The 15,248-nt window shown below is 42.6% G+C and overlaps 1 protein-coding gene across 4 annotated transcripts in view; it reads left to right on the plus strand.

The window, feature by feature from the left end:
- ALDH18A1 (aldehyde dehydrogenase 18 family member A1) overlaps window positions 1–15,248 on the plus strand; it is a 124,384-nt gene that overhangs the window by 70,135 nt on the left and 39,001 nt on the right. For all 4 annotated transcript variants that reach the window (XM_077823400.1, XM_077823399.1, XM_077823402.1 and 1 more), the window contains exons 9-11: window positions 3,441–3,585; window positions 9,062–9,135; window positions 10,248–10,347. In XM_077823400.1, the coding sequence (XP_077679526.1) occupies window positions 3,441–3,585; window positions 9,062–9,135; window positions 10,248–10,347 (319 nt within the window). The remainder of the gene's footprint in view (window positions 1–3,440; window positions 3,586–9,061; window positions 9,136–10,247; window positions 10,348–15,248) is intronic.

The raw sequence follows: 15,248 nt of genomic DNA on the forward strand, positions 1-15,248 counted from the left end.
AGGGTACAGATGTGGGGACCTGCATGCAAGACCCTCTAAGCTTATTCTTACCAGCTTAGGTTAAAACTTTCCCAAGGTACAAACTTTGCCTTATCCTTGAACCGTATGCTGCCACCGCCAAGCGTTTTAAACAAAGAACAGGGAAAGAGCCCACTTGGAGACGTCTTCCCCCAAAATATACCCCTAAGTCCTACATCCCCTTTCCTGGGGAAGGCTTGATAAGAATCCTCACCAATTGGTACAGGTGAACACAGACCCAAACCCTTGGATCTTAAGAACAATGAAAAATCAATCAGGTTCTTAAAAGAAGAATTTTAATTAAAGAAAAGGTAAAAGAATCACCTCTGTAAAATCAGGATGGTAAATACCTTACAGGGTAATCAGATTCAAAACATAGAGAATCCCTCTAGGCAAAACGTTAAGTTACAAAAAGACACAAAAACAGGAATATTCATTCCATCCAGCACATCTTATTTTACCAGCCATTAAAAGGAAATCTAATGCATTTTTAGCTAGATTACTTTCTAACTTAACAGAAGTTCTGAGGCTGCCTTCCTGATCTGTTCCCGGCAGAAGCATCGCACAGACAGACCAACCCTTTGTTCTCCCCCCCTCCAGATTTGAAAGTATCTTGTCCTCTCATTGGTCATTTGGGTTAGGTGCCACTAGGTTACCTTAGCTTCTTAACCCTTTACAGGTGAAAGGGTTTGCCTCTGGCCAGGAGGGATTGTATAGCACTGTATACAGAAAGGTGGTTACCCTTCCCTTTATATTTATGACAGGGAGTTTTAGTCCTCTGTATACCTATTTATATCCTATTACAGAAGGATTAAATACCCACCCACGCATCTACCCCTTTCCCTTGGTGGGGGTTGGAGGCAACTCCTGAGCCTTCTGCTCTCCCCCCACACACACACACACACTGGAGATAAGTGGATTGCAGGATGCTTGGGGCAGGGACTTGTTTTTTGCTTCTAAGTGCCATACACATGACACTCAAATATCCATTACTATGAATGCATGAGTGTGGTGGATTTTATGAGATATCTAGACAAAAGTTGAATGAATGCTGAAAAGAAGTCCATTGTTATGGTTTATATTAATACCAATTACTTTATTAGGTGTTCGGGAGATTTCCTAAAATCTGCAGTAAATGTTGATTATTAGGAAAAAGGCTTAAGTCCAATGCCTCTACAGTACCGTTATCTAAAATGGTTTTAGTTCCATATGAAGGGCTGGCTAGATAAGGTGAACTTCAGAGTCTCAATGTATGAATGAAAAGATGGTGTAAAGAGGAGGGTTTTAATGTTAATATAACACAAACTTTGGAGAGCTTATATAAAAATGAATTCCACCTCAACCAAAGGTGTCTATGTCTTCTTGCATAGAAGTTAAACTAGGAGCCCAGAGAAAGCTGTCAAGTGCAAAGGAGCACTCATTGTGTACAAGGGCACCTGTTGGGGATATCCCTATTTTAAAAGGCAAGTCTGAATCTCCTGGTAAAGGATTGGATTTTAATTACACCTGAAATGATTAGATGAATTGAGATCAGAAGTAAGTTCTGGAAAAGCTATACGGTGCCAGAGGAATGGGTTAAATAAAAGTAGACTTGTGATCAAAACAATACTATACATGTCTGTATATTAATGTGAGAATCTTAAAAACAAAAATAAGCAAACTAGACAGTCTAGAAGGTGGAAGAGGAACTTGACATAATAGGCATATGTGAAATGTGGAATCCCTCAAGTCAAGGGGGCACTGTAGTACTGGCCTGTAAATTATGCAGGAAAGTGGCAGAGGCGAGAAAGCAACCAGGTATCTGGAAAATTCCATAGAATAGAAGTTTCTTCAATGAGGAGGACCATACACCACAATCTGTAGGGATACAAATACCAAGTAATAATACAAATATACTGGTATGGTTATGCTACTGGCATTCTAATCAGGAAGGGAATGAGGGAGATTAGAGACAATTAAATATAATAAAGCTGTAATAGATGACTTAGTTACCATATATGAATAGGGCAGATGTCGCAGTGAGATAAGGTTTCAGAGAAGGCATTTCTTGATACTTTAAACGATTACCCTCTATAGAGTACATGAGGAGAGACTATTCTTGGCTTAGTTCTAAGCAGCATGCAGGAGCTGGTAAAAGAAGTAATTATAATTGACCCATAATGTAATGTTGACCACTGTATAATTAAATTAAATGCTTTAGAGGGATCATAGAAAATCCAGCACTGTGACATTAACTTCAGAAAGGAAACTTAAAACAAAAAAATTGAGGAAGCACATAAAAAGGTCTTAAAATCAAAAGTGAGGAAATTAAAGTCTTCAGACTTGGCATTGGAGCCCCCGGAGCAGAAAGGAGGAAGGCAAGAAAAATGAAAACTTAGCCCTAGGGGGACAAACAGCATGAAGTATAGCAGGTGAAACACGGGATAGAAATCAGAGGGCCACAAAGCATTTTGAATAGCAATTACCAAAGGCATAGAAACAACAAGAAATTCTTTATATTGGAAGCAGGAGGCCCATGAGAGAATTGTTGGATCCACTGGACTCCACTCAAGTACAGAAATCTATTAATATTTACTATTGTTGTGCCTAGGGCCCAACCAAGAACCAGGACCCAATTGTTCTAGACAAACAGAATAGTAGTCATTGCCCCAAAAAGCTTGCAATCTAAATAGACTGCATCATTCTTTATCAGTGGGTGTTGAGATGAAATAAGGTTTCCAAAGATATGTTGCCCAGATGTTAACTATCCAAGATTCCTGAATGTGTTCAGGAATGAAGTGGCTGAGCTGTTCACAAATGTTCAATCTCTCATTAAAATAATGTACTCCCTGGAAAATAGTAAATTTTTGTCTTTGCCATTAAAAATTCACTAGCAGCAATTCTGAGAATTAAATACCAATTATCCTCTTATCTGTACCAGGAAAAATTGGTTGAAACTATCATTTGAAAAAATAGAATTATAAACACCTAAATTATGACACGATGGAGACAAGCCAGGGTAACTTCAGCAAAGGAAAGGTATGCCTCTTTAATCTACTAGAATACTTTAAGCATGGTAACAAAATAGTGGATGCAGGAGAAGTTGATAGACTTATCTGTATTTTCAAAAAGCCTTTGACAGAGTTTCTCACCGTAGACTGTTAAGGAAACTTAAACTACAGTCATGAGTTAGAAACTAGCCAAGGAACAGAATACAAAGCAGGAATAAGTGACCTGGTTTCAAAATTAATTACTTAGATTGTGGTACCTCCTATATGTTTCCAAATGTATTAAGAGCAGATGGCCCCTGCTTAAAATTTACAGTCTAAAAGACCAAAGATAATCAAGATGGAGATGATTATTAAGAATAGAGTTCAAGAGCCAGGAGAATGCTTGCTAGGTATTGAGATTTTCCCCAGGACTAGCTTTATCCTCCCTTGTAGGTGAAGGCCGCTCTATGGGCCCTCCAAGGTGGCACCTCTGTAGTGATCGCAAATGGAACCCATCCAAAGATCTCTGGCCATGTCATCACAGACATTGTGGAGGGGAAAAAAGTTGGGACTTTTTTTTCAGAGGTAAAACCTGCAGGTAAGTTGGTATTTGGAATTTTGAGATTGGGATTGGGTGGAGGATGATAGAGTGGGGTAGGCTTTCTGGGAGTAATGCTGTAAGATAACTGGAAAAATGTGCTTTGAGACCATTGGAAACAGACATTTTTAAAGTTGTTTGCAGTGTTGTAGCCTTATTGGTCCCAGGATATTAGAGAGTCAGGTCCTGAAGAAGAGTTGTGTAGTTTGAAATTCTGTCTCTTTCCCCAACAGAAATTGGTCCAGTAAAAGATATTACCTCACCCACCTTGTCTCTCTATTTGTAAAAGTTTGAATGCTGATCTCCATGTATTCAACTGGATACACGTGCTCCATGCAGCTGGGACCAGAAAATGCTAGCAAGTAGTGTCCCTTGGTCTTCACTTCTGCTTTTCTCATGTTCTGTGCCAAGAGTATAAGGGGCAGTGCAGACAGATACCACTCCAGTTCTTTCTTACCATTTCATGGTCTGAGTTGGAATCTCCAGTGTCTGGAACTGATCCTCTTCACCCTTTTTTTCCTGTTAATATTTCCAGGTTTTATGTAGCTAGTTGCTATTGTTAGTGGTTTTTATAAGTTTAGATAGTAGTTAGAATCCCTGCCCTAGAGAATGCTCTGATCCCCCAGCGCAGGACTTAGATTATGCCCAGGCTTTAAAAGTTTCATCTCCTGTCCCCACTCCTTTTTGGTTGGCAACAACTGCCTGCACTGCCTCTGCTGCCTTAGAGAAGCTCTCATCTCTGCTAAATGCAGTATCTGCTGCTCCTTTCCCAGCTGGATATGTCAGGTTCAAGAACTCTGGCTTTGGAGACCCCAGCCAGGATGGGGAGAAGAACTAGGCCGGGAAGACTCCCTGTACATCAGCTTGAGACATGGAGATGTGCATCTCCTCGCTCAATATCCGTTTAGGAGAGGGAACAACTAGAGCAAAAGACCCTTCATTTGGGCCGCCTCACAAGACTAAGAGGCACTCTCATAAGAGAAAAAAGAAAAGGAGTACTTGTGGCACCTTAGAGACTAACCAATTTATTTGAGCATAAGCTTTTGCTCACGAAAGCTTATGCTCAAATAAATTGGTTAGTCTCTAAGGTGCCACAAGTACTCCTTTTCTTTTTGCGAATACAGACTAACACGGCTGCTATTCTGAAACCTCTCGTAAGAGAAGGGATCCTTCCCTGACCAGGTTGGGTGATCCCTTGTCCTTCTAAGCCTTGTGTCCATGATCAGAAGGAACATAGGAATAAGACTCCTTCAGTACTGGCAAAATGTGCTTTGAGACCATAGTCATTGACACTGACTACAGTACCAACTAAGACTAAGCCCCGGAAGCTGAAGGACTGTGCACCATCGGTAAATGACCATGCAGTCAGAAGCTTCTTCGCTAGCAGTACCATCACAGCTCCTATGGGATCTAGCTGATTAGCACTCCCAGTTCAATGAGGCCATACTGGAACTGGCAAGACCTGTGTGGTGCAAATACCAGCTACCTGTGCTCCTACCCCCTAAGAAGGCTTAGGGAGTGGAGTTCTTGTTCTCCCACCCTGCCCTGAGCTCCCTTGTCATCTGAGCAGTCACAGAAAAGTCCAGATGATAACACCCAAGGTCCACTCCCATGGATAAGGAAGCCAAGTATTTAAACTTTATGAGGAGAAAGGTGTCTGCTTCAAGTTTAAAATTTCCAATTACCAGGCTCTCCTGGCCAAATGTTTTTTTTTTTGTTTTGGTTTTTTTTGTTTTTTAAATTCATTCTACATTCTAAAGACAAGTTACCCCCGGAGGTTAGAATCTTCCCATGGAAGATTCCTCAGATTTCAGTCACTGTAGCAATTGCACCGCAGCACATCTCAGGTGGGACAGTTCTACCATCTTCCTGTATCTAGACAACTGGCTTCTTACAGGCATGATATGTCCAGAAGTCCTAGCATCGACCTTATTGATGCTTTGTCTCCTAGCATATCTTGGAATCTCTAAAACTGGAAAAGACTATTCTGGCTCCTACCCAGGCTATAGCTTTCATAGGAGAAACCTTAGACTCAGTCAGGGCAAAGGCATATCTGCCTATGTACAGATTCCAAGCCAAAAGCAAACTGATAGATCAGGTTATGCACAACCCTTGGACATGGTCTCAATTTGCCTTACTCTTTTAGATCACGTGGTGTCATGTACTTACATAATGCTGTTCACCAGTCTCCACCTCTGCTACCTTCAGGTTTAGCTTCTAACAGTATATACACATGGCAAGAAAACACATCATGTCCACTGTAGTGACAATCCCCATCAAGCTAAAAACCTCTCTGACCTGGTGGAAAGACTCCGTACAAGTGTGCATGGTCAGTCCTTTCCTATCCACCACACCCGACAGGAGAATAATCACAGACACCTTTTCGTTAGGGTGAGGGGTTCACTTGGATGATCGCACAGCACAGGGCATTTGAACGCCCTTAGAAACCAGGATGCACATACATCTTCTGGAACTCAGAGCAGTCTGAGAAGCATGCATGGGCATTTTTATCATTAATGCAGACTCATCATGTTCTCATCTCAGATAACCCAACAACTGTATTCTACATAGAATCATATCATAGAATCATAGAATATCAGGGTTGGAAGGGACCCCTGAAGGTCATCTAGTCCAACCCCCTGCTCGAAGCAGGACCAATTCACAGTTAAATCATCCCAGCCAGGGCTTTGTCAAGCCTGACCTTAAAAACTTCCAAGGAAGGAGATTCCACCACCTCCCTAGGCAACGCATTCCAGTGTTTCACCACCCTCTTAGTGAAAAAGTTTTTCCTAATATCCAATCTAAACCTCCCCCACTGCAACTTGAGACCATTACTCCTGGTTCTGTCATCTGCTACCATTGAGAACAGTCTAGAGCCATCCTCTTTGGAACCCCCTTTCAGGTAGTTGAAAGCAGCTATCAAATCCCCTCTCATTCTTCTCTTCTGCAGGCTAAACAATCCCAGCTCCCTCAGCCTCTCCTCATAAGTCATGTGTTCTAGACCCCTAATCATTTTTGTTGCCCTTCGCTGGACTCTCTCCAATTTATCCACATCCTTCTTGTAGTGTGGGGCCCAAAACTGGACACAGTACTCCAGATGAGGCCTCACCAATGTCGAATAGACGGGGACGATCACGTCCCTCGATCTGCTCGCTATGCCCCTACTTATACATCCCAAAATGCCATTGGCCTTCTTGGCAACAAGGGCACACTGCTGACTCATATCCAGCTTCTCGTCCACTGTCACCCCTAGGTCCTTTTCCGCAGAACTGCTGCCTAGCCATTCGGTCCCTAGTCTGTAGCGGTGCATTGGATTCTTCCATCCTAAGTGCAGGACCCTGCACTTATCCTTATTGAACCTCATCAGATTTCTTTTGGCCCAATCCTCCAATTTGTCTAGATCCTTCTGTATCCTATCCCTCCCCTCCAGCGTATCTACCACTCCTCCCAGTTTAGTATCGTCCGCAAATTTGCTGAGAGTGCAATCCACACCATCCTCCAGATCATTTATGAAGATATTGAACAAAACCGGCCCCAGGACCGACCCTTGGGGCACTCCACTTGATACCGGCTGCCAACTAGACATGGAGCCATTGATCACTACCCGTTGAGCCCGACAATCTAGCCAGCTTTCTACCCACCTTATAGTGCATTCATGCAGCCCATGCTTCCTTAACTTGCTGACAAGAATACTGTGGGAGACCGTGTCAAAAGCTTTGCTAAAGTCAAGAAACAATACATCCACTGCTTTCCCTTCATCCACAGAACCAGTAATCTCATCATAAAAGGCGATTAGATTAGTCAGGCATGACCTTCCCTTGGTGAATCCATGCTGGCTGTTCCTGATCACTTTCCTCTCATGCAAGTGCATCAGGATTGATTCTTTGAGGACCTACATAAACAGGGACACCCAAGATCCATTCCCCTGAGTATAGAAATGGTCAGTTTATGAAACTGACATATATCACAGGAACCCAGAACTCTTTGGCAGACAACTTCAGCAGTCAATTTGCTACTAACTGCGAGTGGGAGCAACACAGCTCAGTGGTGAACAGTATCTTCGCTCAGTAGGGAACACCTACTTGTTACCTGTTCAACTCCCAATCAAACAGGAGCTCAGGGCCAGTCCTCAAGAGGTGATGGTCTCCTACTCCCTTGGACAGTCCATTTGAACTGTGCCTTTCCTCCTAGCGCTCTGCTTTCTCAAGTCCCACAAAAGATTAGATAGGACCAAGCACAAGTCATTTTAATTGCGCCCAAATGGCCAAGGCAGTTCTGGTTCCCTGGTCTCTTGCATGTGTGACCATTATGATCATTTAGTCTGACCTTCTGCAGACTACAGACCATATACCTTCACCTAGTGATTAGCCTATGTGTGGCTGAACTAGAACATATCTTTTAGAAAGACATTCAGCTTTGATTTAAGGGACTTCAGGTGGTGGTGAACTTGTCGTATTCCTTGGTGATCTGTTCCAACAGTTATCCTTACCATTTAAAACTTTGTCTTATTTCCATTTTGAACTTTACTTACTTCAACTTCCAGCCATTGCAGCATGTTTTGCCTTTGGCTGCTAGATTAATCTTCTGGATAGGAGCCCTCCCTATTTAACTAATAGACCATGATTTAAATTGCCTTTTCACCTTCTCGTCAATTAGCTAAATAGACTGAGCCCCTCAAGTTTCTCATCTTAAAACATGTTTTCCAGAGCATGATTCATTTTGGGAGCTCTTCTCTGAAACTTCTGCAATATGGACACCAGAACTGGGCCCATTATTTGAATAGTAGTCTCGCCAATGCTGTATAGAGAGGTAATATAGTCTTCCAATCCTACTTGATATTCATAGAATCATAGAATAGATTCCAGGAGCCCTGATGGTCTCCTTTGCACCAACCCCCAGTCAACACTCTGCTTTGTTACATCTAATTAGGAATGATAGAGACTTGGCATAAGTGAAGAAAGGAGGTGCTTTTGGGTGTGAGAGATATTATCTGGGTAGGTTGAGAAATGAAATTATTTATAATGTTAGAAACTTGTAGGCTCTGAGCAAGTGGGTTGCTGGGTTGGGACACTGTAATAGATTGGGAAGACTAGACTATCTGCTTTTGGATTATTTTCAATTGTGGATTTTGTTTACAGGTTTTATAGCATCTTATGGTACTGGATTTACTTAGAAATAATTTTCCGCCTTTTCATTTTTGCTTATGGATCCTCAAGTTTGTGTGTGTGTGTGTTCGTTCCTGATGTAACTTCTTTGCATCAGAACATAAATTTGCTTCCTGAATGTGCATTTTTACCTGAATACATGTGAGCCACGTGTTTACTTTCTCATGCGTTGTGGGGTAAGATAGGAGGGTTTTGACCATTGTTACTTTCTCATCTGTTTGGGTTTGTGTGTGAGGGGTGTGTTTGACTTTAACATGCTCTGAGCTTGGGGCATGGATGATGTGAACTGCACAAACTCTTGTGGTTTTCAGGCCCTACGGTAGAGCAGCAAGGTGAAATGGCTCGAGCTGGAGGCAGGGCCCTAGCGGCGCTACAGCCTGAACAGGTAATATGCCAGTGTGGCTTCATTTATGTATTAGAACTTACAGTTACACTGCATGTTTCACAATAAATACCTAAGACGGGTTCCTGCTCCAAAGAGCTCATGTTCTCACCTGTCTGTCAGTCTGTCATTTAGATTGTAACATACCGCATGAGAGGGAGGGGTGAAGAAGGATGTGGTCTACTGAAATGTAATTAGGAAATTTTGTACATTTGAACCATCAGGTTTATATGGATCTAATCATTTTAAATGCAGGTATTGGCATGTAGAGGATGCCACAGAAGAATTATTGGAGTGAACTGCCCCAATTGCTCTTAGTGAGAGGATACTTAAACCGCCCAAAAGGGAGCAGCTGCATGCGATCTACCATTCAGTTTACCACTGCATTGCAGCTGGGTTGGGTAGAGGGAGGCACTATGTAGAGCAGTGGTTCTCAAAGCCAGTCCGCCGCTTGTTCAGGGAAAGCCCCTGGTGGGCTGGACCGGTTTGTTTACCTGCTGCGTCCGCAGGTTTGGCCGATCGCGGCTCCCCTTGGCCGCGGTTCACCGCTCCAGGCCAATGGGGTCTGCGGGAAGTGGCGTGGGTCAAGGGACGTGCTGGCCGCCCTTCCCGTAGCTCCCGCAGTCAGTGGAAGCTGTGATCGGCTGAACCTGCGGACACGGCAGGTAAACAAACTGGTCTGGCCTGCCAGGGCCTTTCCCTGAAGAAGCGGCGGACCGGCTTTGAGAACCACTGATGTAGAGCAAGGCAGCTGCTGACACAGAGGCAGGGGGCATCTTGTTGTTGGTTAGGCAGGAAAGCAGAGACCTGCCAGGCAAAATACAGGAAAGGCCAGAAGCCAGAACTGCAGGCTGAACTGTGTACTCCAACCAGTAGCAAGGGGTAAACTATGAACAGGTAGCTGTCTGAGGTATGCTGAAAGAAAAGGAGTACTTGTGGCTAACCAATTTATTTGAGCATAAGCTTTCGTGAGCTACAGCTCGCTGGAGGCCAAGTGCAGGAGCCAGAGAAGAAAGAGTCCAGAGGTATTAAATAAGAAGTGGGGGTTGGGGAGACCACGAGCCTGAGTCATTTGGCTTCTATGTAACCATACAGGATTTATTTTCTGTCTGCAGAGAGCAGAGATTATCTATCATCTAGCTGACCTGTTAACTGACCAAAGAGAAGAAATTCTATTGGCCAATAAAAAGGACTTGGAAGAGGCTGAAAGTAAAGGTAATGTATTAATGGAGCTAGTAAGCTTAAATATATGTAGATGTCATGCATCTATGTGGGTTTGAACAGAAGGAGAAAAGTGGGATGGGAACTCTGATTCAGGGATTGAGGGATTTGGGAACTAACTTTCATAGTGTAATGACTGTCATCTTGGTTGTCACAGAGGGTCAAGCCTGGGATCTTGAGAGCTGAAACCATGGGTCCCTATAGCTTGGGCTAAAGGACAAGGTCCCCCAGCAGGGAGTTGTAGAAGATTCATGTCCTCTGGATCAGACAGAGGGCTTGTAACACACTGAACAGTACATGATAAAAACTGTTTAGTGCTCCAGGTTGTCAGGAGAGAGAGTCTGGCTGTGGAAATGCATGTAGTGAGCACCTCGTGTTTCATTGCAGTGACTACTCTGGTCTCTTTCTGGGTTTGTTAAAACAGTATGTTCTGCCCCTGTCGGGGAGAGTACTTTGTCTCCTCTTGTGGTCAAGCTGCGTGTGATTGATGATGTGTTCCAAAAAGAGAGACATCCACTTCTTAACAAGGAAGTGTCTATTGTATTCAGGCTGCTTGTATCATAAACTTAATTCTGGTATATCAGATTAATGCATTGAAAAGTCTTGGAGGGCATTTTGGGTGGGGGATGATGCACAATGTGACAACTTACTCCTGTGTTCTTTTCAAAGGATGTTCAGAGTGACCTGCAAAGGGGGGAAATGGGCTTGTGCCTGGTTTTGTTTCTTTATGGTGTTTTGTAACAGGGGCAATGGCCACTTAAATGAAATTGGGTCCAGCTCTCCTGCTCCAAGTCCATGTGTGCTCCAGTTTAATGTAACGAGGAGCACAGGCTGCCCTAGGGAGTTATAAATGAGTGGGAAAGTTCAGAATCCAGAGACAGATAGGGAGCTCAGAACTTGGAGTCCTGAGTCCAAAGAGTAGAGAGCTCAGAAGAAGAGCAGTGCTTCAGGGAAGGGATGCCCCTGAAGGAGGGATGTTGAGAGTTCCCTAGTTGTGCAGTGGATCCAGATCAGGCTGGTGAAAGCAGAATAAACTCTGGCAAGTGAAGTGTACAAGTATAATTAGGCAGACCAAAAAGGAATTTGAAGAGGAACTAGCAAAATACACACATAACAGCAAAAAAAATTTTGTATAAAAGAAGCAGAAAGCCTGCCAAACAATCAGTGGAGCCACTGGGTGATCAAGATGGTAAAGCAGCACTCAAGGAAGACAAAGCCGTTGCAGAGAAGCTAAATGAATTCTTTGCATCAGTCTTCACTGCAGAGGATATGAGGGAGATTCCCACACCTGAGCCATTCTTTTTAGGTGCCAAATCTGACCTATCCCAGATTGAGGTTTCAGCAGAAGAGGTTTTTGGAACAAATAGATAAATTAAACAGTGGTATGTCACCAGGACCAGATGGTATTCACCAAGAGATGTGAAAGAAATGCAAATATGAAATTGCAGAACTACTAACTTTGGTATGTAACCTATCACTTAAATCGGCCTCTGTACCGGATGACTGGAGGATAGCTAATGTGCAGTGCATCCCATTCGTGTGAATGTGCAAGATCCATCTTGAACTCTGGGTACAGGTGTGTTATCTTTGTTTCTTGCCCTATGGAAAGAATCACATTCAGAACATGCTCAAGAAGGCATAGAAGGCCAAAGGAATTGCCCTGTTTAGAAGAGATTTGAGATTGGTTATTCAGTTCATGAGCAGAAAATTGACAGGCAAAAGAAGCAAGGTGGCTACTTGATCCAGTATTCTTATTTCTAACAAAACATAAGCTCAGTCTCTGGGTGTCTGATGATTAAGCCTTGGCAGAAGGATCCTCAATTCAGTGGTATCTATCCAACCTATGGAAGTAGCTTTTTTTTGTGCTGGCTATTTCCAGTAAGTAAAAACATAGTAAGAGGACCCCTCTCTTCCCACCCCCCCTCCCCCAAGCCATCGTGGCTAAGCAACAAAGTAAAAGAAGTGGTTGGAGACAAGGGCATCCTTTAAGATTTGAAATCAAATACTCCTGAGGAAAATAGAAAGGAACATAAACTCTGGCAACTCAAGTTTAAAAGTATAATTAGGCAGGCCAAAAAAGAATTTGAAGATCAGCTAGCCAAAGACTGAAAAACTGACTGAAAAAAATTAAGTACATCAAAAGCAGGAAGCCTGCCAAACAGTCAGTGCTAAAAGAGCACTCAAGGAAGATAAGGCCATTGTGGAGAAGCTAAATGAATTCTTTGCATCAGTCTTTGCTGCAGAAGATGTGAGGGAACTTCCCACACCTGAGCTATTCTGTTTAGATCAGCAGTTCTCAAACTTTAGCAACCTGAGGATCCCCATTTTGATTTAAACTTTTTTGCGGACCCCCAAGCTCCCCTGCTCAACTCCAGTCCACGCCCCCACTCAACCCCTTCCCCCAAAGCCCCGCCCCCACCCCACCTCTTCCCACCCCCACTCCATCCGTCTCGCCTCTTCCCCACCGCTTTCCACTCCCTCCCCCAAGCACGCCCCACCCCTGCTCCTCCCCCTCCTTCCCAGCGCCTCCTACATGCTGCTGAACAGCTATTCCATGGTGTGCAGCCGGCACTGGGCGGGAGGGGGAGGAATTGATCAGTGGAGCCGGTGGACCCCCTGGAGTACCTGGCGGCCCGCGGACCCCAGTTTGAGAAACACTGGTTTAGGTGACAGATCATAGAAAAACAGAAGATTAGGGTTGGAAGAGACCTCAGGAGGTCATCTAGTCCAATCCTCAGCTCAAAGCAGGATCTGAGGAACTGTCTCATATTGAAGTGTCCACAGTGGAGGTGTTGGAACAAATTGATAAATTAAAGAGTCATAGGTCATCAGGACCAGATGGGATTCACCCTAGAGTTTTGAAGGAAACTCAAATATAAAATTGCAGAACTACTGACTCTGGTATGTAACCTATCAATTAAATCAGCCTCTGTCCCAGATGACTAGAGGCAGGGTGGATAAAAATCAATGATTTTTTTTAAATAAAAAAAAAATAGGATTTTTTTTATTTAAATTGGATTTTTTTTTTTATAAAATGCTTTTTGAGGAAAAAACCTATCTGAAGATAGTTTTAATTAAGATACATTATAGCTCAAACATATCTCCTCAGGGAATAGGGATTATAAATTCTAATTCTAATTCTATAGAATGAGACAATATATTCATGTAATGTTTAAGAAAAGTTTCGTAAATGAGTTCCAATAGTTCATGGATTAGGGACCCAATCTTATGGGGTTACAGGGACTTCTGTATAGATTATTTAGGTTACTCTTTCTATCTACCCAGTGGGACTCAGTGTTAAGTCTAGAAGATACCATCAGAGATGCTTAGTTTTGCAATTCTCAGACTGTGAATTTGTGTCTCCAGAGATAACATGCTTGTTAACAGCAAAAATGTTTTTAAATTAAGAAATAAATAATATATAGATGTGAGAAATAACAGACCTCAACCCTATTGTCCCTCTTCAAGTTTGTGTACACAGAGTCAATCCCTTACCTCTCTCTAAAAGTGCAACGTTTCAAAAAGTTCAATGAGTAGGAGACTATTGGGGGCAAAATAGATCTGGACAAGGAGATGAAGTCTGGAGATAAATGTGAGACAGGAGGGACGGGCAGTAGAAACAAAAGTGAAACTGTTTGAGCAGCATATTCCAGAAGTCTTGAGGTCTTTCTGAGTGTAGTCTTAATTGATTTGAGATCTACCATACCATTCTCTCACTAGAAGGAAAAACCTGTAATGGCAGCAGGCTGTAAAAGAGACGGTCTCATCTATCTCTGAGTTGTGAAGTATACGTATTAAGGTTATAACAACCAACAAGAATGCACTTTTATGTATCAAGTATCAGAGGGGTAGCCGTGTTAGTCTGGATCTGTAAAAGCGGCGAAGAGTCCTGTGGCACCTTGTAGACTAACAGATGTATTGGAGCATAAGTTTTCGTGGGTGAGTACCCACTTTTTCAGATGCATGTAGTGGAAATTTCCAGAGGCAGGTATAAATATGCAGAAATAAATATTTCTAATTTTTATGTAGAAATCCATGATTAAATCATGATTTAAATCAAATCCACCCTGACTAGAGGATAGCTAATGTGATTCTATGATAGTCTATTATACCAATTTTTTTAAAAGGGCTCCAAAGGCGATCCTGGCAATTATAGACTAGTAAGCCTACTGCAATACCATGCAAATTGGTTGAAACGGTAGGAAAGAAAAGAATTATCAGAGACACAGATGAAGAGTCCTACAAAAAGTACAAAACTAGGTCAAATTACAAAGGATGAATATAAACAAATAACACAAGTATGTAGGGGAAGAATTAGAAAGGCCAAGGCACAAAAAGAGATTAAACTAGCTAGATACATAAAGGGTAACAGGAAAACATTCTACAAATACATTAGAATCAAGAGGAAGATCAAGGACAGGGTAGGTCCATTACTCAATGATGGGGGGAAAAACAACAACAGAAAATATGGAAATGGCAGAAATGCTAAATTACTGTTTTTGTTTCTGTTTTCACCAAAAAGGTAGTCACAATTAGACATCTAACATAGTGAACGCCAGTGAAAATGAGGTAGGATCAGAGGCTAAAATAGGGAAAGAACAAGTTAAAATTTACTTAGACAAGTTAGATGTCTTCAAGTCACCAGGGCCTGATGAAATATATCCTAGAATATTCAAGGAGCTGACTGAGGAGATATCTGAGCCATTAGCGATTTATCTTTGAAAAGTTATGGAACATGGGAGAGATTCCAGAGGGCTGGAAAAGGGCAAATACAGTGCCCATCTGTAAAATGGGAAATAAGGACAACCCGGGGAATTACAGACCAGTCAGCTTAATTTCAGTACTCGGAAAAATAATGGAGCAAATAATTAAGCAATTTGTGAACACCTAGAAGA

The sequence above is a fragment of the Eretmochelys imbricata genome, chromosome 7, assembly GCF_965152235.1.
Source record: "Eretmochelys imbricata isolate rEreImb1 chromosome 7, rEreImb1.hap1, whole genome shotgun sequence".
Lineage (NCBI taxonomy): Eukaryota > Metazoa > Chordata > Testudines > Cheloniidae > Eretmochelys > Eretmochelys imbricata.